At 38.5% G+C, this 26,159-nt stretch overlaps 1 protein-coding gene across 1 annotated transcript; it reads right to left on the bottom strand.

Moving 5' to 3' along the window:
* Positions 1–3,972: 3,972 nt before the first annotated feature.
* Positions 3,973–20,807, bottom strand: ddc (dopa decarboxylase). The gene is made up of 14 exons (XM_085802547.1): positions 20,688–20,807; positions 17,916–18,123; positions 17,281–17,394; positions 17,050–17,169; positions 14,656–14,790; positions 13,801–13,944; positions 13,194–13,260; positions 12,767–12,861; positions 11,176–11,243; positions 10,304–10,380; positions 8,985–9,004; positions 8,755–8,853; positions 5,849–5,950; positions 3,973–5,264 (listed from the first exon to the last, which is right to left on the bottom strand). The coding sequence occupies exons 2-14, from the start codon at positions 18,114–18,116 to the stop codon at positions 5,064–5,066; spliced, it is 1,443 nt and encodes a 480-aa protein (XP_085658673.1). The 5' UTR covers positions 18,117–18,123; positions 20,688–20,807; the 3' UTR covers positions 3,973–5,063.
* Positions 20,808–26,159: the final 5,352 nt, after the last annotated feature.

The raw sequence follows: 26,159 nt of genomic DNA, 5'->3' as shown, positions 1-26,159 counted from the left end.
GAATATTTATTGGCTGCACTTACTGCACTGTAATCCTCAGTCCACACCCTAATTCATAATCTAACTAAAAAACTATGTGAGAACAGCAAGACTGTCTCATCAACAGCAAGCTCAGTGAACACAAAAGGCCATCGAATGTCTTCCCTTCTAATGGGTTTGGATGTTACAGCTACTGTACATTTGACCTAACTGAACCCGAGCAAAATGAATGAGTCATGATAAAACAAAGTATAAGAGCTAAGAAAAAGAGTGTCTTAAATAAATGTAAATATAATGACCCTTATAAAACATTTTAGCACAGAACCCTAAAAGGTTTCTTACATTCATTCAAATGTGGGACTCACAGTGGATGGTTAAAAAAAAAAGATCAAAATTGTTTGTGCTGAACCAGATATATTCTTAATCTACACATTCTTGTTTCTTACTCCGTGTGTTATGCTGGTACTGTAGCAGACTTAGTATCAAGCTGCTTGCCTTCAGCGGAGATGAAGAGTAGGGTATACAGTACACTTCTTCTCAGAGCCTGTAAAGAGAAAAAAATAGTTGAGTTCCACTTAGGGTTGCTAGTGGCATGATTAAAGGTTCTGTTAACAAGATTTAACAAAACACAACAGTTTTCTCTGCAAAGACATAGTGGAGTAATAGTATCCTGAGTGGAAAACTAAATAACACTATACTGTATATGTGTGATGTAATGTTAAGTGTCTCTCATATTTGTTTTGGTATCCAGTCTGGCAGCAAGTGCATGTTAGTACATGCAAGTTGCTCTTGCAGATCTTTGGTCCTCCTTGCTTACAAACTCACAGGCCCCGCCCCACAGGAACTAACTTTTGAGAAGTAATGGCCCAAATCCCAATCTGCAGGGGGACTGTGGTTCCATAGAGTTTTACTGGCTCCTTTGGTGTTTGGTGTTATCAGTAATGTCATTTGCTTGATTGCAGCAGAAAAGACCAAGGCTGAATTTATGTCCCAGTCCAACCATTCAGGCAATACTGGTCTGGCTTTACTGAGATGTAGAACCCACCCAGCAGCTGAAGGGCTCAATGTGTGAGTATATCCTGCAGATAAATATGCTGTGATTTCATCATCAGGTGTAGTGAGCCTAAATCATCTACCATATTATTTATCAACACTATTCGGTGGTCAAGGGAATCTCTGAACTCTGCACAGAGCCAAAGCTACACCTGTGAGTATAAATGTTTGACAGCAGTTAAGTTACACTGACTGCATGCACTGAGTGTATTTCTCAGCAGTCACACAATACTGAAAGTTTAGCTCCTCAAAGCCGCTTTGCCTGGCAAAGGCACCGCAATCTTCTACAGACAGTGATGTCCACTCTCAACATCTTTATATAGCACACAGCAGCGTATTTGACCCAAAGATATAGTGGCTATGTGAAGGTCAGGTCATGTTTAGGTACATACTACCTCGTGTCAGTGTCACCAGCATATTTTGGGATGTGGGTCATCCAATAACAACTGGTTGGCTGTCAGTTGATGGAAGATGTGACAGCCTCTCTCCTGGGTAATACCATCCCCTTGTGGGTAGACCAAGAAACTACAACTTTAGAGACATTTTTACCCACTGATAATTTCAGCTATACACAAATTTACAACAGTACATTGATGGAGAGCAGCACTATACAGTAGCTCCACAATGTATCTCCACCACTGTGAAACATTCCTGATGTTGTACACAATGGTATTGATCCACTTATCCCAAATATAACAAAGATGTTCTAAAAGATTAACAAAAGCAACTAACTGGTCTTATTCATACAATCTCTTTCACTATATCCCATAAAAAGGTTATGTCAGAATTTGATTTGATGATTGTTTCACATTGTCCCCTGATGCCAGTAATATTTACAGTAATGGGCTGATCTGTTACTGTAAATTGCTTGAAAATGATGTCCTATTTATTATATTATAGTTTCAAAAAATTACCAGCAAACAGCTCTGTTTCAGTTTTATTCCCTAATTGCCCAATACTTTTCAGTAATACCCATTATATTCCTTCAACTTGGCATTATCATGACTTTACTTGACTGGTATTTCTAGGCAATTTCCTCACATTACCACAAACTCACTACATAATAAACAGTCTAATTTGCTGTAATTTCTTTCTTTGCTTTTCTTTTTCTTTTTAATTTTTTGTCTTTTTTGCCAGAGAGAGGGGGAATGACATGCAGCAAAGGGCCGCCCAATACGGGATTCGAACCAGCGCTGACTGCAGCGAGGACCACAGCCTCTGCGCATGGGGCGCCCACTCAACCCACCGCTGCACATGGCGCCCCTGCTGTAATATCTTTGCATCATTTCACAATTAAAGGTAACCTTGTTAACTAAACTCTTACTTTTTCATATCCTTTTAGTAAAATATTTTACCAGAAAGATGTAAGGCATGTCTTTGACTGTTAATAGGATATATGAAGATTTTATACTCCATTTTATTTTATATTAGTAAACAAAAAAGGCCTTCTGGCTCGCTCTGTGTGCATTTTAGAGCTGACACTGTATCTCATAAAATCATGTATTTTATTCATTAAGGTTAAGTGCACAATCAACTAGGATCTCCATAGCCAGACCATATGACGTTTTCTCTTTAGCAATTTGCACAACCAGATTAAAAAAACACAGGATGAGATGTTACATAATATCCTTGTGCGAGCACATACAATGGACTTGTCGGTGAATGTTAGATGGTAAATTGGTAAATTGAATTTATGGGACGCATCTTCAGTAGTGTTCCTCGGCCTTTACCACTATACACCCTCACCAGAGGCGGCCAGCTACAGGCTGATCAGGCCCAAGCTTGTGTCCCATGCCCAATCAGTCAATAGAGTTGCCTTGTTGTCATGCTAGTCTGAGATCTTAATTTAGCTTTCGAAGCAAGTGAGAGAGCCAGGCAATAATGTTGAACAGTAATCAGGGGCGAAGAATTAACCTCTAATACCGAATCCTCATCTGTATTTATAGAACACTGGCCTTTGTCCTCAGGGATTAGGATGCTCAGAAAGGCTGAGTGGCACAGCATGTTGGTTTATGGTTGTGTGTGTGTGTGTGTGTGTGTGTGTGTGTGTGTGTGTGTGTGTGTGTGTGCCTTATCTATGCCTGTCATTCTTAATTGAGCAGAGAGAGAGCAGAATGATATCAGACTGTGTCTTTACTACTTTCTCAGTAATGTAACAATAACCTCAGAGCAGACTGCCTGTTTATGCAGTGTTCCTTCTGTTTGAACTTTGTCCAGGGAAATAGCATTATGCTCCCTCACTGAACAAAAGTTTACACCTTCTCCTGTCTGGGTAAGTATGGAGCTCTTTTATAAGTGAAACATTTCAGCCCACTATGTTGCTGTTCTTTCTATTTCACATTGAATCTGACCTATCACTATACTTTTATATCAGAGATTAGGGTCAGAAGGAAGGTTAGAAATAACACCCTTTCTGCCTGTCACAAATTAGGATGTGTTTATATGTTATGGGTGTGAGTATACAGTTTGCTCTAAGAAAAAAAAAAAAATTAGTGTACTAGTGTGCTAATGCCAGACACAATTAACTCTCATCTCTGTGACCCTCCTTCACTGAAGATTTATATATCCTAATAAAATAAGATACAACTCTATGCAGATTACATCAGATTTTATTAAAATAAACCCGTAGTGTTGCATGCAGCACAATGCCAAGCCAATACGAAATCATCTTAATCAGTGACAGCAGCATCAACACAATCATATGATTTAACAGCAAGGTGTGGTGATGTCACACCACAGATTTACATATCCCCTAGCAGACAGTTGTGAGGAGATCAGTGATCTGCGAATCATAGTGAGAAGATACAGTATGCTTAGAGTCAACAGGGAGGAGATGAGTTGAGACCCTTGATTGTTGCGATCACAATGTTGAACAGGATGGAGAAGGTACACATCAAATACATCAACTTTCTTTTTTTTCTCCAAAATTGGACAAAATTTTTTCTTAACATTTAAACCATACCAGGTTTATAGGAAGGGAATAGGGAGATTGTTTTAAATCTCTCTCACAAAATATATTTTGTAATTCTAATGATTGGGAATTAGTTCAGTCGAGAAATAAATAAGTATCCCAAAGGTAGCTTCATTCTCATTCAACTGACTTACAAAGGAAGAGTGATTGTGTTGTGCAACAGTTTGGGGAAATGCTGACTCACTGTGCATAAGACACAACATGAATAAATAGAAATCTGTAAAAAATAATTAGATGTATCAGGTATGATATGCCCTCGTCTCTCTATTTATTAAACACAACCACTTTTGTGTATGAGGCTATAAATAAATAATGCACTTCAATAACAGGTTTCACCTGAACATCACACACAGAGCCCCCACCATGTAATATATAATCTAACTCTTCATATGATAAATAATCTTTCTCTTACTTTTATAACCAATTCTGTTCAAATCATTTCTAATCCTTCATTTTAAATGCATCACTAAACATAAAGAAGCTGTTTCTGTATGAGCAACCACAGAACACTGCAGAGTACTACACACATGGACTCAAAAACTCATTCACACACACAATGTGCAATACATTCATTGCAAAACTCAAAACCTTAATCCACTTCAGCCCAACCAACCCCAGACCTCACCTGAACTAGGTTTTACACACAGAAGACACAGAAGCAGCACAGACAGTAAAGACAAGCCTGCAAATGGATGACTGCATTATGATGCAGACAAAGACATATAAAGCATGAGAGATAAAAGCTAAAACAACAGCAGGAGAAGTTTCCTGTTAGCACATTTGGGTTTGTTTGTTTGTTTGTTTTGGATTTGTGTAGTACGTTTGCAATATCAAAAACAAAATAACACAATCAACAAAATGATGACCACTGCTTACAGGACTGGACAACTAAGCTGCTCACACAAACACACTTGACTGCTAAATGAGCTGAAAAATCAATATTGTTCATTCCCTTTGTGACATTTTACATCCACAACATGAAGCGCAGAATTTTTTTTTTTTTCCTAACTTTGGTCCTCACTTAGGCATCAGAGTGGACGGCCCCTCTCCTGCTTTTTGGTCAATGATTGGGCTCCTGCAGAAGCTCGAAGGTCAGCTGCGTGATGTGCCGCCATGCTTGTTGGATGTGACGTGACTCTGTAGTACGTGCACAGATGGCGAAGCGCAGCACAAAATTGCCAGAGAGCTGGCAAGGCACCAGATGGATCTCTCTGCTTTTGGTGATCTTTTTCAGCAAGTTCTGGCTCAGCTCATTGGAGCCCTGAGAGGAAGAAGCAAAGAAGACAGAACATTTTAACTTGTTAAGATTTACAGCAGCCAGACTTTTTGTCGTGCCTACTAGTCATTTAAACTACTGTGCATCTGCATTTTAAAATGTTTAGTAATGGATAGGGAAATCTACTTTATATTCTTTCTAAATTACATTGTTATTTTGTTCCACAGTGAGATGGTAATACCTTATCTTGGTTGTTGCATACAGATTGTTCACAGATATGCAAAAAGCTAATATTTAGATGACATTTCCTGTTTCATAAGTCTATTAGTCATTTATTTGGTGGGTAATATGTGCAAGAAAGACTAGGCCTATATGGAAATTAAGCTGCCATATTCAAGATTATTAAAATAACTCAAGGGCCTCAGCTTTTCTCTGTCAAGATGAATGATTTTATTTCATTTCGACTGTGGGCAGTGAATCTTATCGCTGCAGATTTATCTGTTCAATACAATCTCTTCTGGGTCTATCCGGATGAGGTGTTTAACTGGATAAGGGTATTTGGTGAAAGAACACACTGGATAAATCTGTGTCATTTTCACTGTCAGTGTCATTCACAATAGTTACTCTACCTTGAGCCTAAAGCAGACCAGTCCCATGATGACTTCAGCACAGATCTCAAACCTTTTGTCTGCTCGTACCAGACTCTCAAATTCTTTAGCTAGGGCCACTTGCTGCAAACAAGAAACACACATTAGACAATATGTTACAACTCATATGTCACAGTATATACCACAGATATCACTGTAGATCATGTAAATTTGCACAGTATAATGTCCACTATGAACTGTTAAAAAAAACTCTTGACTCTAGGGGCCACATACAGCACAATTTGATCTGATCTGAGGTGGGCTGGACCAGTGAAATAATAGCATTATACCCTATAAAAAAGAACTCTAAATTGGACCGCCTGGCTGGCCAGTTTTGGCCCACAGGCCGCATGTTTCACATCCCCAGTCTACATCAAACTGGCCTTTACAAGTTTTCTGCACCAAAGTAATTAGTCACATAGGCAACTGTCCTAAAGCCTGTCATTTCTATGAATTCCAATAGATGGCAGTGTTGTAACATTAAATGGTGCAGTGTTCTCAGTCAGCAGTGCAGTCTGCACCTCTCAGGGGTGGAGCCTCTGCTATGGAATATATGTTCACATCTATAACCACTGATAATCGCTGATTGATTGAAATAGCATGTTGATGGATGATACACATCCTGGTAGCGAACACTGCCTGGGAGGTTCAGGTCACAGTTAAAAATCAGGACTCATTAGCCGTGAAGTAGTCTGTATCAAAATCTGCTCTTTGGAAATGTCATTGCAGTCGCTTACAATAATTTTCAAGCTGTGTGACCAAACCCTGCACCCACATCATAATTTATCCACTTACAATCCAAGAGCCCACTGTGACACTGCATGCATGGTGAAACTCTACATGTGCACCATTGCTTCTAATAACAATATGAATCAACTTCCACTTTTCCAGTAATATCTTTTTTAATGAAGCCAAACACCGGCACCCTGCTGACCTTTCACACGCCTTGCCAATAAATTGCCACCAGAGGTGTTAACAAGTTAATTTGCTTTAATGACCTGAATGTCAGTACTCCCTTAATACCATGGAAGGACCTGTTTTGTTTGTGTCTGTAAAGAAATTCAAAATGTAGGAACAAAGGGCAAAAAACAAAACTTCAACAACCCACAGCAACCCATCAAAGAAAAACTGAATCCAATCCCTTATTTTAGATAATTAGACAATCTTGTAGGGACTTCCAGGTATTTATTATCAAGACCATTGACGTCACTTATTGTCTTAGTGTTCATTGCTATTGTAATAACAACCATTAGCGTTGTCTGAGTCACCAGAGGCCCAGTGTTAATGTTGTTGTCTGACAGTCAGAATTGAAGGAGCCGAAAGATAATAAAATGTCTTCAAGTGTCAGTCACAGTGGTGCGCCCTCAGGACAAGCAAGACAAGTCATGCTTGACCAGTAAAAGCTGAAAATATACATGACTTACAGCACTAGCAAAGTGGAAGCAGCATCTCTCACTAGGATCTGACATAACATTCAATTTATAATTTACTGCCCTCATGTGGCTGCTGAGGCTATTGTCTCTAAAATCTTTATCCACTACAAGCCATTTTCATGGTTGTGTCTATGGTTGTGTCTGGGGGCTTGCCAATTAGAGGACTGCATAACATTTTTTGACCTTTGCACCTACACATTGTGAATAATCCTGGAATCTTTGATGGATGACGAGCTATAAAATACACTCACTGCAGACAAGCATACAGGTGGGAGGCAGAGGCGCTCCAGCATTCCCTTTTGGCTCTGCAGCTCATACAAATATATTTGGCAAAATATAATAAAATAAAATGAAAATTGAAAAAGCTTCCACATTGCATGCCGATAAATTGACATTACCAAGAGGTGTTTACAAGCTAATTTGCTTGAATGACCTGTTTGTCTACCCTCAACAGTCAAAAGTCAAACAGAATTTAGCACAATTGTCCAATTACATGTTGAGAGCTTTTCAGCCATTTTTCAGGATTTCACACAGAAAGAATCCAGGATAAACAAAATTAGAATGTAACTTTAAATTAGTGGGGGGTAGAGTGCAGCAAGATGCATGACTTTCAACAACACAGGCAGCACAAAATCATGAGACATGACAGGTCTGGACACATTTTTCTCATTGGTGTAGTTCAGCTATTCTTGCCTGTCTGTAAAAGTCACTGTACATCATTGATGTAAAACTAAGGCCAGTTTCTTTTGCTTGATTGAACCCTTCTTGGACCACCATTGCCTGGATGAATGAGGATCTTCACAGAGAACTTAAAACTGCTCTATCTAATCTAGCAGATGGATGTTCAGTACAGTAGTGTCATGGGTTATGGCTGCAGGGATCAATGCTGCTTCTGCCGCTTCATTTAAAATGTTAGAGTAAACACAAAACAGGCTCATTTGATTGACTGGGCAGACTGGAGGGAGGAAGAGGAAGATGATGGGGAGAGACAGGCATGCAGGGGTGAAGCAACAAGAAGAAAAGGCAATGGAAAAAGGAATCGGCATGGGTGGGAGATGAAGAGAAAACGTCACTATAAAAGAAGATACAGTCCAGACATATATGACTGACAGGATAGGCTGATGTAGAAAGAGAAAGATGAGGATGGAGGCCACTGAGGCGACTTTAGTGTTAAGGAGGATTAGGAGGGGTGAGATGGGGGAGGGAGGAAGGGGATGGCATTTACTATAAAGACCAGGCATATGACGTGCTTTCTTTTTGTCAGAAGTGATTCGGCATGAATGACACACACAGGAAGAGAGAGGAGACGAATATATGGATGTAGGGAAATAGTAAAGCCAGGTTGCCCACTACTATTAACACTTTGCTAATATTAAAAACCTAATTTATAATAAAGTTATTGTTTATAACACCATGTACCAAAACGTAGCACATAGTCTGTAGTCTGTTGCCTACCTTGCGCACATGAGCCTGCATGCCTTTGAGCCCATACATACGGAAGACAAACCACATTTTTAGTGAACGAAACCTTCTTCCCAGAGGAATCTGCCAATGCTGCAGGAAAGACAAGCAGGAAAGCACAATAGTTATTGCTATACAGGATCTGCATAAAAACGGATGTTGACTAGGTTAAATGGTTTGATTGGTTTTAATTTCTTACAAAATGTAGAAACTAAATGACCTACCCTATAATCTGTGACCAGGCCTGTTCAAAAAAGAACACACAGATAAAATAGACAAAAATGTTAATAGCCATTTTAATGATGCACAGTATAATGGTGTATCATTCCGTGTAACTTAACAATTGTCTGAAATGCCTTTGTAACCAGTTGCATCATGATTAGATCCTAGAGAAGATATTGTATCATACAGAACAGAAACAAACTTTCCTGGATGTAAAACAACAGGTTGATACAGATTACAACACTGAGCATCATACACTCCAGAAATATCTTGTAAGGCTGTTGTGTTTTGACTTGTGTTGCATGGTCCAGGTGTTGCAGTCATTGTGCCCACCGCCTGTATCTCACTGATCACAGCACTGTCAGCCCACACAGACCACTGGCCATGGATAGCTCATCTCTACAGAATGAAGGTCCGTGTTAGCTGGTGCTAATAACCACTAATTAGATTGAAGGGTGCAGATTGTATGAGAGAAGGCTTTTGTAATGTGGTGGGAGGTAGCCGTCTCTCTCTCTCTCTCTCTCTCTCTCTCTCTCTCTCTCTCTCTCTCTCTCTCTCTCTCTCTCTCTCTCTCTCTCTCTCTCTCTCTCTCTCTCTCTATCTATCTGTCTATCTGTCTGTCTGTCTTGTCAGACAAATTATAGTGCAGATCTGAGCCCAGCACCTGCAGGCAGAGTAGCACACATCATCTATCACATCTTATTTAAAGTTTTATTTATTTGAATCTCATTTTTGATCCACAGTCTATTGTTAAAAACAAAACAAAAAACAAACAAACAAAAAACACACACACCTCCAAGACAGGGCAATGTGTGATACCACTGGGGTGTATTAATTAAATTAGGTCACAAATACTGTAAATCAGCTTAACTTCAGGTAAGATAGGCTTATGAAATTATGAAACTGGCTGAGAGAAGCCATCATTTACACACACATACACACACACACACACTGACTTGATAATAGAAAGAATACTATAAAATAGTCCTAACACCTTCAATCACCTTGAAGAAGTTAGAAGCAGTGAAAATGTCCTCATGTAGGTGCAGACTGTAGAAGCACTAGAGCACACTCACACACACACACACACACACACACACACACACACACACACACACACACACACACACACACACACCTGTCTAGCTGTCACACATTCATCTTTTTGTCTCTGCTTATCTGGATTAGGCTGCACTGCAGTTAAAGACGCTGGCGCAATCCTTCAGTAGTTACGGTTGAATCGGAAATGTGAATGGTAAACAAGGTCACAGTGCTTTGTTGTTGTCACCCGATGCATGTCATAGAAGTGAAATTACTCTACCTGACTCCTGGTTTTCGTGTTTCAGGTAGAGTGGTTCCATCTTAAAGGCTCCAATGATGTCTGCTCTCTTCCTTACCCTGTTGACAAGTGTTGACAAGCAGAAAAAATATTTTAAGTGCCAAATATTAATGGACCATTTAATCCTAGAATTCCTGTGGGAAAGCGGTCTTTAACTTTTAGACATCACTGTAGATTTAAGACGTTTATTCAATATGTTTGGTACTGTATACTGGCTTTCTTTTACAAAGCCTGTGTTTGTCATAACTTACCGTATAATGGTATGCTCTCTTACAGTACGTCATATTCCATAGCGTAACACAATGTGCATTCATGAATTGTAACCATAAACTGTGTGATTAAAATGTCTCTTCAGATAAGGTGAATGGTTATGGTAAATGTGCCATATAATTCATTGGCTGTTGCACTTATACTGTATCTGTAGTGGCAGACTGAGTCATAGATGATGGAAAAAATGTTTTAAGAACCTATTCACAACATGTTGGGACTGATAATGTTTGGGTTAGGGGTTAGGGTAGCACAGGTCTGGTTTTGTTTGCTGCTGACAGAAGAGGCAGATGGAAGGCGTAGCTCTATTTTTACTGTGCAAATGCATGAGGTGTAGATGGATGCCACCTCTATGATGGCCACCCATAATAACCACGCACTGTTACTTTTAGTTAGATAAATTGGGATATGCTGGACAAATGACAAATACAGAAGATGCTAAAAATAGTAAGGGTAGTCCTTGGTCTTTGTGTGACCCACAGTACAGTATATAGTCATTGTCTGTATCCACACCATTAATGCTCCTGGGAGTCATATTCCTTCTAAAAAGTGTGACTTTAATGTTGAAAATGTGTTAGAAAACTCACCACATTGCAGAACAGTCAAAGTTGACTAATAGCCATTTGTGTGGGTTGAAGTTGAAAGAGTCAGCAAACTATAAAAGAAACAAGAAATAATGTTTGGTAAAGACACACGATTGCATGATTCAACAGCACAGCAAGTATCAAACACAAAACAATCAGTATGACATTACAGGATATTATGAGTGGATTTATCTGTCTAGTCATCTATAAATATATATTTATTTATCTATGTATTTATGTTGTATCCATAAGGTACTCAGAGGGACATGGAATCATAAAAATAATTCTCACCAATATGATTATAATAATTGATCATAAAACCGCTTATGTTTTTTATGCCATATACAGTACACACAGTTTAGAAAATTTGTTTTTACTGAAACACCAGACCATAACACTTTATTTCCCATTACTGACACACAGACAAGCTTTTCATCAATAGCTTTATCTAGACTGAAGCAGCACATTTTATTTGAAATGCAAAAGAGGAACATGGAGCCAACAGCTCACAGAGTGCACGGGAAAATAACCCTTTCCTGTCAGCGTATATTCAGACAAACAAAGACAAACCCTTCCTAATCTGTTCACATCTTTTTGTTGCCTATCTTTTGTAATATCCTTTTTCTCTACCTCCATAAATGAAATAACACACCGTAGAAAGACAATGTGAGGACTCCTGGCTGACAGTTGCCATGCTGACTGATTAAAAGGGGGCTGGTTGCCTGCTCACACATCACTTATATCCTAGCAACCAACCCTCCAGCTAGGCTGCACACTCATCCAAAAAGACTGGGCTCTTTCGTATGCCCTCATCAAAATTTTTCATTGACCTTGTCTTTCAAAGTTATGTATGACAACTACTACACAATGTGTGAATTCTACATTGCATATGGCTTAAAGTGTGTAAACTTGATGTATTCTCAATTTTCTTAAAGATGGACCTTAATCTTTCATCCCTATTGCATCGAAAACGGAAGAAAATGTAAAATTGCAAGGTCAGTAGAAGAAAACCTAATGTACATATCCAATATCTCTAATTTCACAGCCAGTAGGAGCAAAGATGAAACAACAGTTGGTCTCTTTACAGTTAAGTCCGTTTTCTCTGTCTCCCCACCAACATTGTTTGAAATTGTGTGTCTAATAAACAATGATATATAAAGGTCTAACGCTGCCTCAGGAAATTACTCTGTCCTTATCTCTGCGTCTCTGCACAGCTTGAGGAGCACCAGCTGCCTCAGCAGCCTCAAAAGGCAGATTGATGCTCCACCATCTCTGGCCGATTGTTTGGCCTATTACTCACTCTTGCATGCTTCCTCCTTGACATTAACGTTAAGCCATTTTCAAACAGAAATAAAGCAGCAGGATATAATCAGTATGTGGTCAGTGTTTCCTTTCATAGATGTTGGGAGAGATATTTACAAATCGACTTTTGTGGTTAACACTAACTATATGTATGCAGGTTGATGCTCATCTCAACTTTTGTAACCACGTAAACCACATTCAACCCATCTGACACATACTACGTAAGATAAGAAGGGTTGATAGAAACATTGTTACTTACAGTAAATGTATGAACGTCAGTGTGTTTACCCACCTCAACACCATTCAACAATGGTCTAAATTCAGGACAGATAAATGCACTCCCAGCATATGCTGCATCGATGTGCATCCACATGTTTTCCTCATTGCCTAGAAAAAGCGAAACCAGAGCAGTTATAAATATCTGTAACGGACATGCTATTGTCAGAAACCTGGGATAGAAAACCTGGAGTGCATGAATTATCGATAGATAGATAGATAGATAGATAGATAGATAGATAGATAGATAGATAGATAGATAGATAGATAGATAGATAGATAGATAGATAGATAGATAGATAGATAGATAGATAGATAGATAGATAGATAGATGTGTGTGTGTGTGTGTGTGTGTGTGTGTGTGTGTGTGTGTGTGTGTGTGTGTGTGTGTGTGTGTGTAATGTATATATTTAAAAGCTAATAAAGTCAATATGTTGACTCACATATGGGGCCCAGCTCGGTGATGTGATCAAAAGCACACGACGGAGTGGTGCCAAGAGTCGCACAAAACTGAAACAAAACACATACATGAATCATAAAGACCCCAGAGTGTTTTGTTTTATGGGCCATTTTCTCTTTACACCGTCACAACAATGGAAGAAAATGACATGCAAATTCAGCAGCAGCTGCTGTAACATATTGCTTTTATTGAAGGACTGACATCAGTTCCTTTGCAAATATAGATTCAGGCAGTTTTAACACACAAAGATGATTCAGAGCAGGTGGACTGCAGCCCCCTGAATATTATGCACTGATAGAGATCTGTGGGTCCAGATGAGACAGGGATTATTGTCCTTAACAAGATAGACATAGATTAGGTTCAACAGAAACAATGTTATCCCTCAACAGAGGCCTCAGGGTGAGCAAAGAAGCATCACAGGCAAAGGTGGGCTATCATTGTGGCTGTCAGCTCAGTGGGTGGTTGCGCAACTGGTTGTAAGTGCACGGGCAGCACAGGCAATCCAATAATATGTGTAACCCAATACTAGAAAAAAAGATGTTGTGGTGTGATAGCTGGATAGATGGATGTCAAGTCTTGTATTTTCTTACATAGAATGGGATGAGTCCAGCTGCTTTGTCCTCCTCCACCAACTTCTTGAGCATTTCCCCTCTGACGGCGTATTTGCTGTCTGTAGGAACCTTCCTCATCATCACTCCTCCTATGAGAGCAGCACGCTCCACTGAGGAATGAGCCTTGGGAAGAAGGAGACATATCATTTGTGAGTATTGTGACAATAAGCAAATCCTTCCTGCTTAACATCTGATTAAATGGATGCCAAATGAAGGCAGTGAAGTGCAACAACATGAGGACTTGTTGAGCTACACTTATTCATAAAAATAAAAAAAAATGCCATTATGATAGGGGGAAAAAATCAAGAGTACAACTTTACTTAAACTCCTAGAACAGGTTACTAAGAAAAAATACATGTACTTTCCAACAAAAGAACAGTGTTCTTCAGTAGAAAACAACTATGGTCTTCCTGTAAAGGTCTTTGTGGCCCTCAGGCAACTCCCTAACCCAATCACAAAGTCAGCCTGGTATTAAACCTGATCAGAGCAAGATACTGCCTGACTGACCCTGTGTCTCACTCAATTACTGAAACACTCTTTCACTATTACTGAGCCAACCTTTAATGATCTGAGTTCACATGGACTGTTCTTAAGTGAGAGCATTTACAACAGTGAACGTGTTTGCAGAAAACTTTCAAATGCACGGTTGAATTTTATTTTCCCTTGTCTTGCAGCACTGCGTGTTCACTACCATCATGTCTTTCCAATCCCTTTTACAGTTTTGCGCAGTTCAGCTGAGCTGAAAGCAAAAATGTACCCTGGGTTTCTTGCAGAGAATTATCATGCCAGCTTAGACACAAACACAACAAAAACTTGAGATGTTTTTGTTTGTACCTGCTCTGAGGTGTACGCCACCAGTTTGGAGAAGATTTCAGCCTCTGATTTTTCAGGTTTGGAGACATGAACCCGTCGGACCGCTTTACATCGGGCAGCGAGCAAGGACATCAGGGTTGCCTCACTGGCTGTGCCCTGTTGAAAAAAAAGGTGAACAGTACTCTTCAAGCTACAACAAGCAACATCTTGTTTTTTATGAAGCTGGGCAGCAGTGGTGACCTTTCTAAGAGTACTCATAATTCAGGAAATGCATGGCCTATTATTCCCTGAATGTTTGTGAACCTAATATAGTAGGTGAGGGTTAATTTGACGTTTCTAGAAGAGCTGTTATAGATTTAGATCATGTTCTCAACTGAGTGGTGGATTACACAGTCAAAGATCTGTTGATGTGTCAGCAAAGGATAACATGTGGCAAACATCTGTTGGTGAAAAGATATTAATATCTGAATAATATGGCAGCTCTTAGTTACTATTGTGGGAATAGCAAACAGATCCTAAATCATCACCACAATTGTTTGCGGATGTGTTCCAGCTACTATAAACAGAAACCAGATATTAATACACCACACCTATTCATAACCTTCCTTTGGTGTCCTGGTTGTAGTTGGCATGTTGACATGTAAACAAACCCAAAGTTAATTTAATGAAAGAATAACGACTGTATGATCATAATTGACAGCTTCACTGTAACCATGATAGGAAAATAATCTATCAATACCTATACCTATTATACATGCACACACACACACACACACACACACACACACACACACAACATTTCATGCTCTTGGATATTTGCTTTGAATGCTGTGACACCACGTCGTCATTAGAGAGTAAGATGACTGCTTAAAGAAACTGGGTGGTGAGTCATCTTCCGGCCAGCCTGATACAGAGGGAATCGTTTGAGGCTACATAATGAAGTGAAGCGTGGCTTCACAGGTATCAGAGGGCATTACCACAAGAACGTCAATGAAATGTTCAAATCATTCAATCAATAAGCACAAAGTGCACACCAAACAAGCAGGCTAATATAGGTTCTCTGTCACTTATGTCAAAACAAATTCTGAGACAGAGGAAGATTATGCCAAACCACTCAGAAGTCAGGTGTCCACAAAGACGGATTAGTCAATCAATCAGTCAACCAATGCCTCCTATGCAGTAGCCTTTTCGATCTATCTTTTATCTATCAGGGATAGTGAAATTTAGCCTCTTCTGAAACGAAATGTGACTGAGCCAATATTTTCACAATTCTCTCTCTTTTTTTTTTTTTTTTACAAAAAAATGCTGTAGCACAATTGATCTTGAGGACAGGAAGTGATGATGCATGTATAAAGTCAGTCTGCAAATTTGTGTCATGCAGGACCAAATGATGATAATGCAGTATTATTTGTTCTCTGATGACTAAATCAGTAAGAGCCTTTTTGTCTTTTGTAATTTATTTTAATCACAGGCAAAGTGTTCTCCTCTGCCACCAAAGTCTAATGACTCATGCGGGGGTAAAAAGGGAAATCTAAGGTCACCGGAGGGGCTTTTTGAAACCATCCCATTTCCTCTTTGTCTTGGTATAAGGTTTATAATAATAGGCTGGCAATGTGCTGTCACAATACTCATTAGCCCTGCTCGGTGAGAAGGGCCCTATTCGTTGCCATAGTGAGCTGGTAAGCTGCACTTAAAAAGCAGAGTGACAAGACAGAAACAAAAACATGATGAACCAGATGAGCACACACACACATACACATACGCACACCCTCACACTTAGGTGGTCACAATAGAACAGGCATGAAATGATCTGTCATCACAGTGCACTCTCATGCTCCACTACTCACCATCCAATGAACACACACACATAACTATCAACCTCTGCTGTTGCAGTCAATGGAGCCCTTAAACTGATGCTGAGCCTTTTGCCACACAAAACAATCCCAGCAGCATCACTGTCATCCCCGTTCGTGTCTGGATGACATAATAAAAGGCAATTTCCTGTCTATTTTCTGCCGGTGTGAACCAGGGAGAGGAAGAGGCAACAAATCAATAGCACACAAATTGTTGATGAATATGGGTTCAGGGACACTGAGTTGTGAGTACAAATAAACACCTTTGTTTTTCTGGAGGGCAGAATGGCAAGAACACTAGAGAAAATAAATAGGTACAAATATTTTTTACCGCAATGAGACTGCTTCAAGCTAAATATCAGATACACCTGTTTATTTTAACCCATTTTTTGTATTGGGGTGGGCTCCAGCCTGCTCACAGCCCTGCATGTATAAGCAGTAGATTCAATGGATAGATAGATGGTAAAAGCTAAATGGAGAACATCTGGTGCTTGTGCATAATTGTATGTTGCAATTCCAGTGTTATCTGTATGTCCATGTTGACTAAGTTAACTAAACTCACTTGGATAACACCGCCTCCATGACCCTCAGTCCCAGCTATGAAACACTCAGGCAGTTGCAGCATCTTCCCAAGCCAATCTAGCATCACAGTCTCCAGCTCCGTGCAGGCAGGGCTGGCAGCCTGAAACACAAACACACATGTATACAAATGACAATCTCAAAGTGTTTTGCTTTGAACTGAAGATACAGATAGTCTTTAAATACAGAAGAAACACAGCTAAGAGTTTGTTACCCAGGAGAACCCAATACAACCAATGGCTCCACACAGCATGTCAGCCAACATGGCAGGGTAAGAGGAAGCAGCTGGAAAGTAGGCAAAGAAGTATGGGCTGTGCCAGTGAGTGACCTGGAGACAGACAAAACATGTAAACATAACTAATTTAAAAGCAAGACCATTTTAGTTAATTGTTTAATAATTCAATCAACACAGATGATGTTCACTGCCTCTTATTTTACCTTGAAATATGAATAAGGAAAATAATTAGCTGTATTTTTTTGTTTGTCCAGTTCCAAGTCACCGCGCAAGATTATTGTATACTAATACAAATAGCGGTGATGGACAGTGTTGTTGCCAGCGAGAAAGGAACCAAACTTAATTTTAACGGAGAGATAGTTTTGCCACGACAAATACTACTACACTGTTTTAACCATAATCACAAAACTCATGTAGAACTGAGTAGAAATACTGTATGAAGAAATACATGTTTCCAGTTTCAAATCAGATTAGTTCAGAAATTCTCAAATTCCCCCCAAAAAACATTGTAACTGTCTTCTCTGATTTTTAAAGTCACCAAAAGGTTTAGTTTGATTAGCATTGTCGGAAGAATCATCATGTACATCAACAAATCACAAAAAGCATCAGCTCACCCCTGGCATTATGACCCTCTCCACATCTTTGATGATATCCTCATAATTCTCTGGCTCCAGAGGGGCCTCAGTGGGGATCAAGGAACGAAGGTATCCCGGTTCCAAATCTGGGTAGACCGGTCGTTGCTCTATGTTTTCCAGGTAGTCAGCCACATAGTCCACCATCTCTCTTCCTCTGCGCCGAAACTCTGCAGCATCCATGGCTCAACTGGGGGAGAGAGAAACATTTTCTATATTCATTTTTAATCTTTTTTGACATCAGTCTGGTCAACCAGGTGGGCTGATGGTTTATTTCAGTTTCAAAATGATTACATAAAACAATGCACATATTCACACAAGCTTGACCTTTGATCACACTAGCAGAAATGGGTTAATTATTGCAGAGAACCAGGTTTATGAGTCAAAGGAGTCTTTGATGCATTAAGATTTACAGAGTACTTCACCTTTGATGAACTGATGTTCCAGAAATAAAACCAACATGCAAAGTGATGAAACGGGCGCTCTTTGAAACACAAGGTCATAGAGACACACTAGAGAACTGTTAAAACATGTTTATTGCTGTTTGCAGGCATCAAAAGTTAACTAAGTCCTTACAGCAGTTTCATGCATTTTCCTAAATGTTTGTAACTGAAGTTTTCTTTATTTCTGACAAAGGATAATCAACTAAAAAGTATCTTGATCTGATTTCACTTTGTTATGTGGTCAAGGATGTCTTTTTGAAATACATTTCACTAATCATTATATTATATTTCTTTTTCTTCATTCCCTGTGGAACATCTTTAGATCCTGACATATGTCATGGCAGATGAATCACAGTCCTCGCCAGACACTGTCATTGGCAGCATCACCTGTGTCAACCCCAGACCCACCAGCTTCTTCTACCATGATGAAGCAATACAGGTAAAACAATAAAAACAGGCAATGTTTGAATATATATTAGGTCCGAAGATTACTACAAGCAAGTTTTAGTGTGTCTTTAAAGACCAAATCTTTGTTATTGTATAACTTGTTACTGCTTTATATTTGAATTGTGTATCTGTGCTTATGTTAACAGGAACATTACTATGATCCAGAGGCCAATACTTGCTACCTTGCTCAAGACAAACCAACACAACAGCTGTGATGGCGTTCCAGGCCTAATTTGCAAGACAGCCCAACAACCTGCATGAAATGTGGAGAGCAACAATGGCTTAAGAAAGCATGTGGCATCACAAATGCATTCTGAGGTGGTTTTCAAGTGATCAGCATACAACCTCTGCATTCAGTGCTTTCATAATCATGTTGTACAGTTAATACATTGTACTTTGATTAACACTTTCTTGCACATTGTATAAAGGTGCAGTGACAGTGACAGAGCATATATTGTTCTATAAATAATGTTTTAAATATGAAGGAGATGTTAATGTGGTACACATTTTAAAATAAATGTGTGTTAACCAAACATGGCCTCATTATTTAAGCAAACTTTATTTTGAAAATATTTTTTGGTAGTAAAAAATACTCCAGAGTGAGAGTTGACATTTACAGTAACACTACTCCCTAGTGTTGAGAAAAGGTAACACTGACTGATGTTAAGAGGAGTTAATTTTTTTACTCTAAGAGAGGCAATAAGTAACACTAAATTAGTGTTAAGGTACCAACACGCAACACACAAGTTAAATAAACACTTGTGGACGTGTGGACCCATATAGACCATATCGAAAGTGTTGAAATCCTTTTATGAATGGTGATCATTGTTTCCAACCCAAACTGTCAGATCTAGATAAGGAAAATAAATACAGAGATAAGGCTCAAATCAAACAATTTTCCTGAAATATAATGTAAAATATTAAAATACATTTTTTTTTCTTCCTCTTCGTTTCACATACCGCGATACGGTAGAAATGGCTTGCTGGGGGGAAAAAAGTATTATGAAAAATCATAATGATATAAGAAAAACTGCAATATGAATTTAGTTAATCAGAGCCAAGCAACCTAGGATGTAGGGTGAAAAAAATATTATTTTAATATCTTTGAAATATCATTTAGTGTCATTTTGTTTCTGTTTCCAGAACAAAGATATTTTGTAAAATTCTGATATGAAGTCTCTTACCAAAATGATAATGCCAATCTGAGCATAGTTTCCTTTCAATGCTGAGAACACAATAGTGGGATAGAGGATGCACATCCAGTATTACAAATATTACAGGTGCAGGACTAATGAACAAATAGATTGTTGTAGCTCCTCAAATGTTTGTTGTATAGGCTATAAGATCAACATTTCAATCACACACATCCTGATGAAGATCTGTGTGATCTAAATGTTGATCTTATAGCCTACAATAAAAATTTGAGGGGCTAACAGCGTGCAGACTTCACCCTTTTTCAAAAAGCAATGCCCATGCCTGCAACAGGTTTATAGGGCAACCGCTGTAACCCTTTTTCTCTTAAGTGTTCCAAAGGGCAGCTTCAAAAACCTGTTTAAAACAGATCCAGATTTCTATATAGTTATGACTTGCATTCATGAATAATCTGCTGCACTTCTATTAATTAGACCACAGCAAAAAGCTTTATTCTCATTGAAATTCCTCTCACACTCCCTGTTGAAGTGACACAACAACATGAACATTGCCCCTTGCTCTCACACCAGTGCCATATCATTCAACAAGTGTTTCACCTTGCTCCGTCGGCTCTTGAGAAGCAGAGCCCTTATCCTTCTCCTGATCACAAATAGGATTAGACATGTTATATGTGTGTATGTGTGTGCATGTGTGTGTGTGCCAATATACTTACATTTTCATGTGAGAGCTTCAGCTGTATGGATGATGGATCCTCTCCTTTTTCAGCGTCCACAAACAGACCGACAGACAGCCAGGCACGTGGTGAGTGTGTTTGTGTGTGTGTGCAAGCAGGACAAGAGACATTTGCTCCTTTTATCTTGCCACTAACCACCCCCACCTTTCAGACCCAGCCAGGCCAGCCAATGGGAACAGGGCTTCACCGCCAATGCAAGAAAGATGGATTTGTACATTTCGGAAGCGTACTGTGCATCTGAACACACACACATCTGTGCTTACACAGATAGATATACAGTTGCAACAGTATCTATCTATTTATCTATCCATCTATTATCATTATTATTATTAGTAGTAGTAGTAGTATTATTATCATCATCATCATCATCATCATCATCATTTTGGCATGAAAAAGTTCATGCCACAGCAAGATAACATTTTAAAGGTTACATCGAGGTAAAAAAAAAAAAGTAAATGCATTTAGAAATGTTATTCACATGATATCGACAAATACGTTTTTGTAGTATACTGTTGTTTCCATTTTCAACAAAACAAGGTTCATATTTTGATGATTAAACTAGCCTTGTCTTTAAGTTGATTGACAAGACCTTCACCGACCCACTTTTTCCAGTTCACACTATTGACCTCAAATATCCCCAGATCTGGATCAGGGGGAGTCAGAATAATGCAAACCACTACAGAAACACACACAACACAAACTGTTTTGTGTTTCTGTGACAGTTTACAATGATGATAAATAAAGGGTTCTGAAAATTTTACGGCCTGTTCCTCTCACATTGTGTTACTTTTTTCCATCCAAATTGTACCCAAACACAACCAAACCAAAAGTTCAGCAAATTAACCTTGTGTTGTGATGTTTGTGCAAAGGGTTAGGTAAAGTTTACTTTGGCAACAGACTGCAAAGCTTCAGACATGTTAATCTGTTTCTATGCCTGCAACACAAGTTAAAGTCTCGAAACCTAACTCATTTTGCATGACTTCTAATCCAATGAGTGTGACACACAGATGGTGTCAAAGGGTCAGTTAACATTTAGCACGCTGTGTTCTTACTGTGACTGTGTGTCCCCATATTAACCTGATTTCCTTTGCACCAGCCTTCAGACTTCACACAATGATTTATTGTATTGTATAGTAATTTTGTGTATTCTTATTCATATTTCCCCCCAGAATAAGTTACAGAGCATTAAAATGCTTTACAGTAACAGCAATTTGCTTTCCAATCAGCCCTTGAACTTGTTGTGGTATTGCGCCATCTAGTGGATGAAAATAAATGCTCATCTTTGAAATTTTAGTGGAATAAAATAGTGAACAGTAATGTCTGTATATAGCCCACATTTAGAATATGTTTTTCTCTTTTTCATCTGTGAAATACACAACTGTCCATGCAGAAGTCACAACAAGCACTTGATGTATACATTTGAATAACTCTGTAATTCTGTGCATACAACACAGTAGCGTCTTTAATAGAGCTCCTTCGTGAGCATTTGTTTCAAAGGACGTTTCCCTCAATAAAGACAAACAACAAAAATGTTTATATCAATGTATTAATGTTTTATTCTAATTACAATAAACAGAATATATCAGTCCCTTATTTGTACAAAAATACCTGAAAAGGTTACAATTAAGATTTATAAGCCATTCAACTATTTACAGATTGAAGCAAAGCACATTATGAATACAGGAGCTCTCTCTTACAAAAAAGAGATAAGTTACTGTTTTCTTTTTTGCATTCCCTGAAATACATAATAGTTTATATTTTTATATATAGATATATTTTTTACTTTACTCATTTGTACAGCCATGGTATCTTGCATTGTGACAATGTTCTGAAAATGCAAAAGAGCCAAGATGATAATCGATCACTTATCAATCCATCTTTGCAGGATTGGGACCAGTTCACTTTCAAGTCAAAAAGTAAACTGAAACTGCAGCTGAAAATACAAGCATTCATTCTCAATCACCTTTCCCCAGAATTGTTTAGAGTGCCATTTTCTGTTGTTGAATTGAAGTACTTAGTAAAACTACAAGCTTGTTGTGTGAATGGTTCCCTCTGAACGGAAGTTTGTCGGCCATTCGGTCTGGTTTATGCAGAGAAAGACATCAGAGACATCATCTGTGGTTACAAGTTAACTTGGCTACCAAAACCGACACTGTGCTACACTGTCAGTCATTTTATTTACATGTGTTGAGTGTCTACTTGATCATCTCTATAAGACACAGCATAACATCAGTCTCCTAAATTATTAGAACTGATGATGTAAAAATTGAGGTTATTTCATCAATCGCTCATCTGTTGTCCAGGTAACATTGTTTGTGGTGGGGTTTTAATCAACTCAGGTAGCCGCAGGCAAGTATTTTAGGCTTTTTCATGAACAGCTTAAATAATAATATTAAAAACACTGTTAAACTAAATGTACTCTTTAAATAGAACTGGAGCTACTATACTTTCAAGTTATCACAACTAGTAGACGGGTGGTGCACATAATGGAGAGAAGTTAACAACTCCCAGCTTAATGAAACTAAAATATTCACGAGTCATCATCATCCTGTACATAAAAGTCCTAGAGATCTGATGGACCAGTAGTTTTTAACATGCTCCAAGTCAACCCTGAGCAACCCAGTTACATTCATCTCTGTTAAGTGTAAAGTGTGGATTTCCAAATCCCCTGATTCATTTGTCCATGTGCTCACAAATTAAGTTTAGTTTCAGTCTTTTGCATTTAGAGCGAAGAAGATCCTGTGACACTTTTTATGAAAATACTAACTGCCATTGATGCTACCTGACCTGTCCCTAATGTTGAAATCTGCCACCATTCACATCAGTCAGAAAGAAACATTTGTGAATAAGAGCAAAGAATCTGCATCTCAGGGGACTTTCATTAGTTCTTAGAAATCGCTAGCGTCAACGTTTCAGTGAGATCTTCATACTTTAAGATGACTTTCAGCAACTACAAAAGAATGCATGTAACGCTATAATCCAGATTTCTCCAAACATCAACATATCAGATATCAGATATGTCAGAATCACGAGACAATTAACTCAAGATCCACATTCATGCAAATGATAAAATCTACCATCTTTTCTGAGACCAATGCTGTATCCCATTTATCAATGCTGCTCTGGTGTGGTCTGGTTATGGTAAGGTTAGTTCCCTGTTCATTGCAGTTTTAAGGGTATAAATTAATGCAGAGGAAATTGAGACAATGCCTTATCATATGTGTTTGACGGGGGTTGTTGTAATGCATTTCTTCAATTATATCTAATCTAAGAATTTTAACAATTTTCATTTAAAAGATCAAACTTGAAAGTAAAAGGTTTTTTTTTTCTACATCTAAATCTCTAAAATTCTCATTTCGAGGACAGGCGTTTTTACAATAATTTATGAGGATGTTGAGGGTTATTTGACCCAGTTTCCCAAAACATTTGTGGCCTTATTCTTTAAATTTAAAAACTTTCTTTTTTCTTTAGGTCACCACAGTAAAGCAATAATGGTTTAACCAAAATGAAAGTGGAATTCTTGAAGGAAGATGTTTTTATATTGACTGGGGAGAAAAGGGGACAATGATTAATGATATACCATGAAAAATTGTATGGACGAAATTGTAGTGACTAATGCTTTGGGAAACTGAAGTATTTTTTTTCTTTTTTCAGTTTCACAATTTTCCACCTGTCATCTATTGGAATGACAATGTTAACACTATGGATGCCAGTGTGCTTTAAAACATCACTTCATAACAAGTGTTGATGATGACAAAATTATTGTCAAAAAATTAAAACTAAAAGAAAAAAAAAGAAAAAAAAACTCATTTGATGCTAGATCATTACAACAACAATAATAATGATAATAATAATAATTATAAATCACACTGGTCAATCATCTCATGGTAATGACAAATGAAAACAGAACAGCGCTGAGAAAAAGAAATCTAAAATTTTCAAGTAATCAGTCACATCCAGATAAATAAATACATTTTGTTGCAACAATACTTTAAAAAAATGATTGAGTCATTGCATCTTATATGGTGACCACGCAAAGTGTCAATATAGTGCGGCTATTCTGCATCTCAGATGTCCAATATACCTTAGGCAAATGAAAGATGGTTGTTGTTGGTAAAAACAAACAGATCTCTAATAATCTGCTGGCCTGAACAGAGCGACTACCAACAAAACTTGGACTGGTGGGAAAAAAAAAACAAACTTCCATGTGAGTAGTTTGAAATTTGGTTCAAAGAAATAGGAAAAGAAAACATGAAAAAAATTCAGTTTGTCATGTTTTTCATGTTTTGAAGTGGGTGATCCTGAACCCAATTTAGTGCGACTAACTTGTGTGACATGATAAACCGGGTCAAGTTTAAATATCAAATCCCAAACAAGAATATCAAACATTTCCTCATGTGTTCCCAAGATGTTACTTGGCTGGGTTTAATCCTTTATGCATTATCAATTTAGTCCCATTAAGCCAGAAATGAGCAATCAGTGCCTCAGACAATAGTATCCCTATCTGTTCACAACCAAAGTGGATCCAAGTGATTTAGAGACACCCTGCTAAAATCTTCCTTTCACTGTGGTTAATTGGAGGAGCTTCACTTGACCATGTTTGGGGATTTGACTGACCTTGGCTGGCATGAGGAAAACGATTGATTTTTGGTAGTGATACTGTCTTGACACAAAAGATCAGCGTACTCAGTGCTCTCAAATGAATTCAGTAAGAGTAGTAGTATGCCCTCTGCTCTCAGCTTGATGCTCCAATTACCATTCAAAAGCACAGCATGATGGGTGTAAATCAGTTAACTCTGACGAAGGAACACGAGTTAAAACAAAATAGGGTCCCGTGGGATGTTTGCAGCCTGATGTAGTAACAGTTCCAGTTTTTTTTTGTTGCCCCCACACTGCAGAGTATTTTCACTTTCGAGGGGGAGGTATCATTTGATAAATAGTCTGATATGTGACACTGCACACTGTGGCAGGAGTTAGCCTTTTGTTGATATTTTGTCTGATCTCAGGAATAAGTGATGTACAGTAGGCAGTAAATTTATACATGTTACTACATGCAGAAAAAGGCTGCATCACACAGAATATAATACATGCTATCAGCGTGGAGCCAGAATTCACTTTCTTCAATGACTTCCAGCAGGCAGGGGGTGATTTCTGGAACCAAGAACCAGGCAGGAATGATCTTTCCTCACAATCTACTGGTATCTCTGGCCTTAAGTAGATTTGCTCGGTACAACAGAGTAACACAGTTAGTGTTTCCATTGATTGACAGTGATGATGTGGGTAAAACTCCTGAAGGAGATGCTAGTGGTTATCCTCCCCCTGTGCTGTGGTGAGGACGATCAGACAAACCCCCCCCCAAAAAAAAAACAACAAAAAAAACAAAACAGATGCTTTCCATTGTCCCACTATATCTTATGCAACATGAAGCTTTATGTTTGCATTGCCTGCAGT

Source organism: Trachurus japonicus, chromosome 16, assembly GCF_045865225.1.
Source record: "Trachurus japonicus isolate A0001 chromosome 16, Traja_1.0".
Lineage (NCBI taxonomy): Eukaryota > Metazoa > Chordata > Actinopteri > Carangiformes > Carangidae > Trachurus > Trachurus japonicus.
This window is presented reverse-complemented; position numbering and strand designations above follow the sequence as displayed.

What these genes read in the sequence shown, in the direction of transcription:
- ddc (XM_085802547.1), bottom strand. Translation starts at nt 18,116, where the DNA reads ATGGATGCTGCAGAGTTTCGGCGCAGAGGAAGAGAGATGGTGGACTAT. An exon ending in AGAGGGTCATAATGCCAGGG is followed by an intron (nt 17,395 to 17,915) that starts GTGAGCTGATGC and finishes GTCTGTCTCCAG; the next exon opens with GTCACTCACTGGCACAGCCC. An exon ending in GTTGTATTGGGTTCTCCTGG is followed by an intron (nt 17,170 to 17,280) that starts GTAACAAACTCT and finishes TTTGTGTTTCAG; the next exon opens with GCTGCCAGCCCTGCCTGCAC.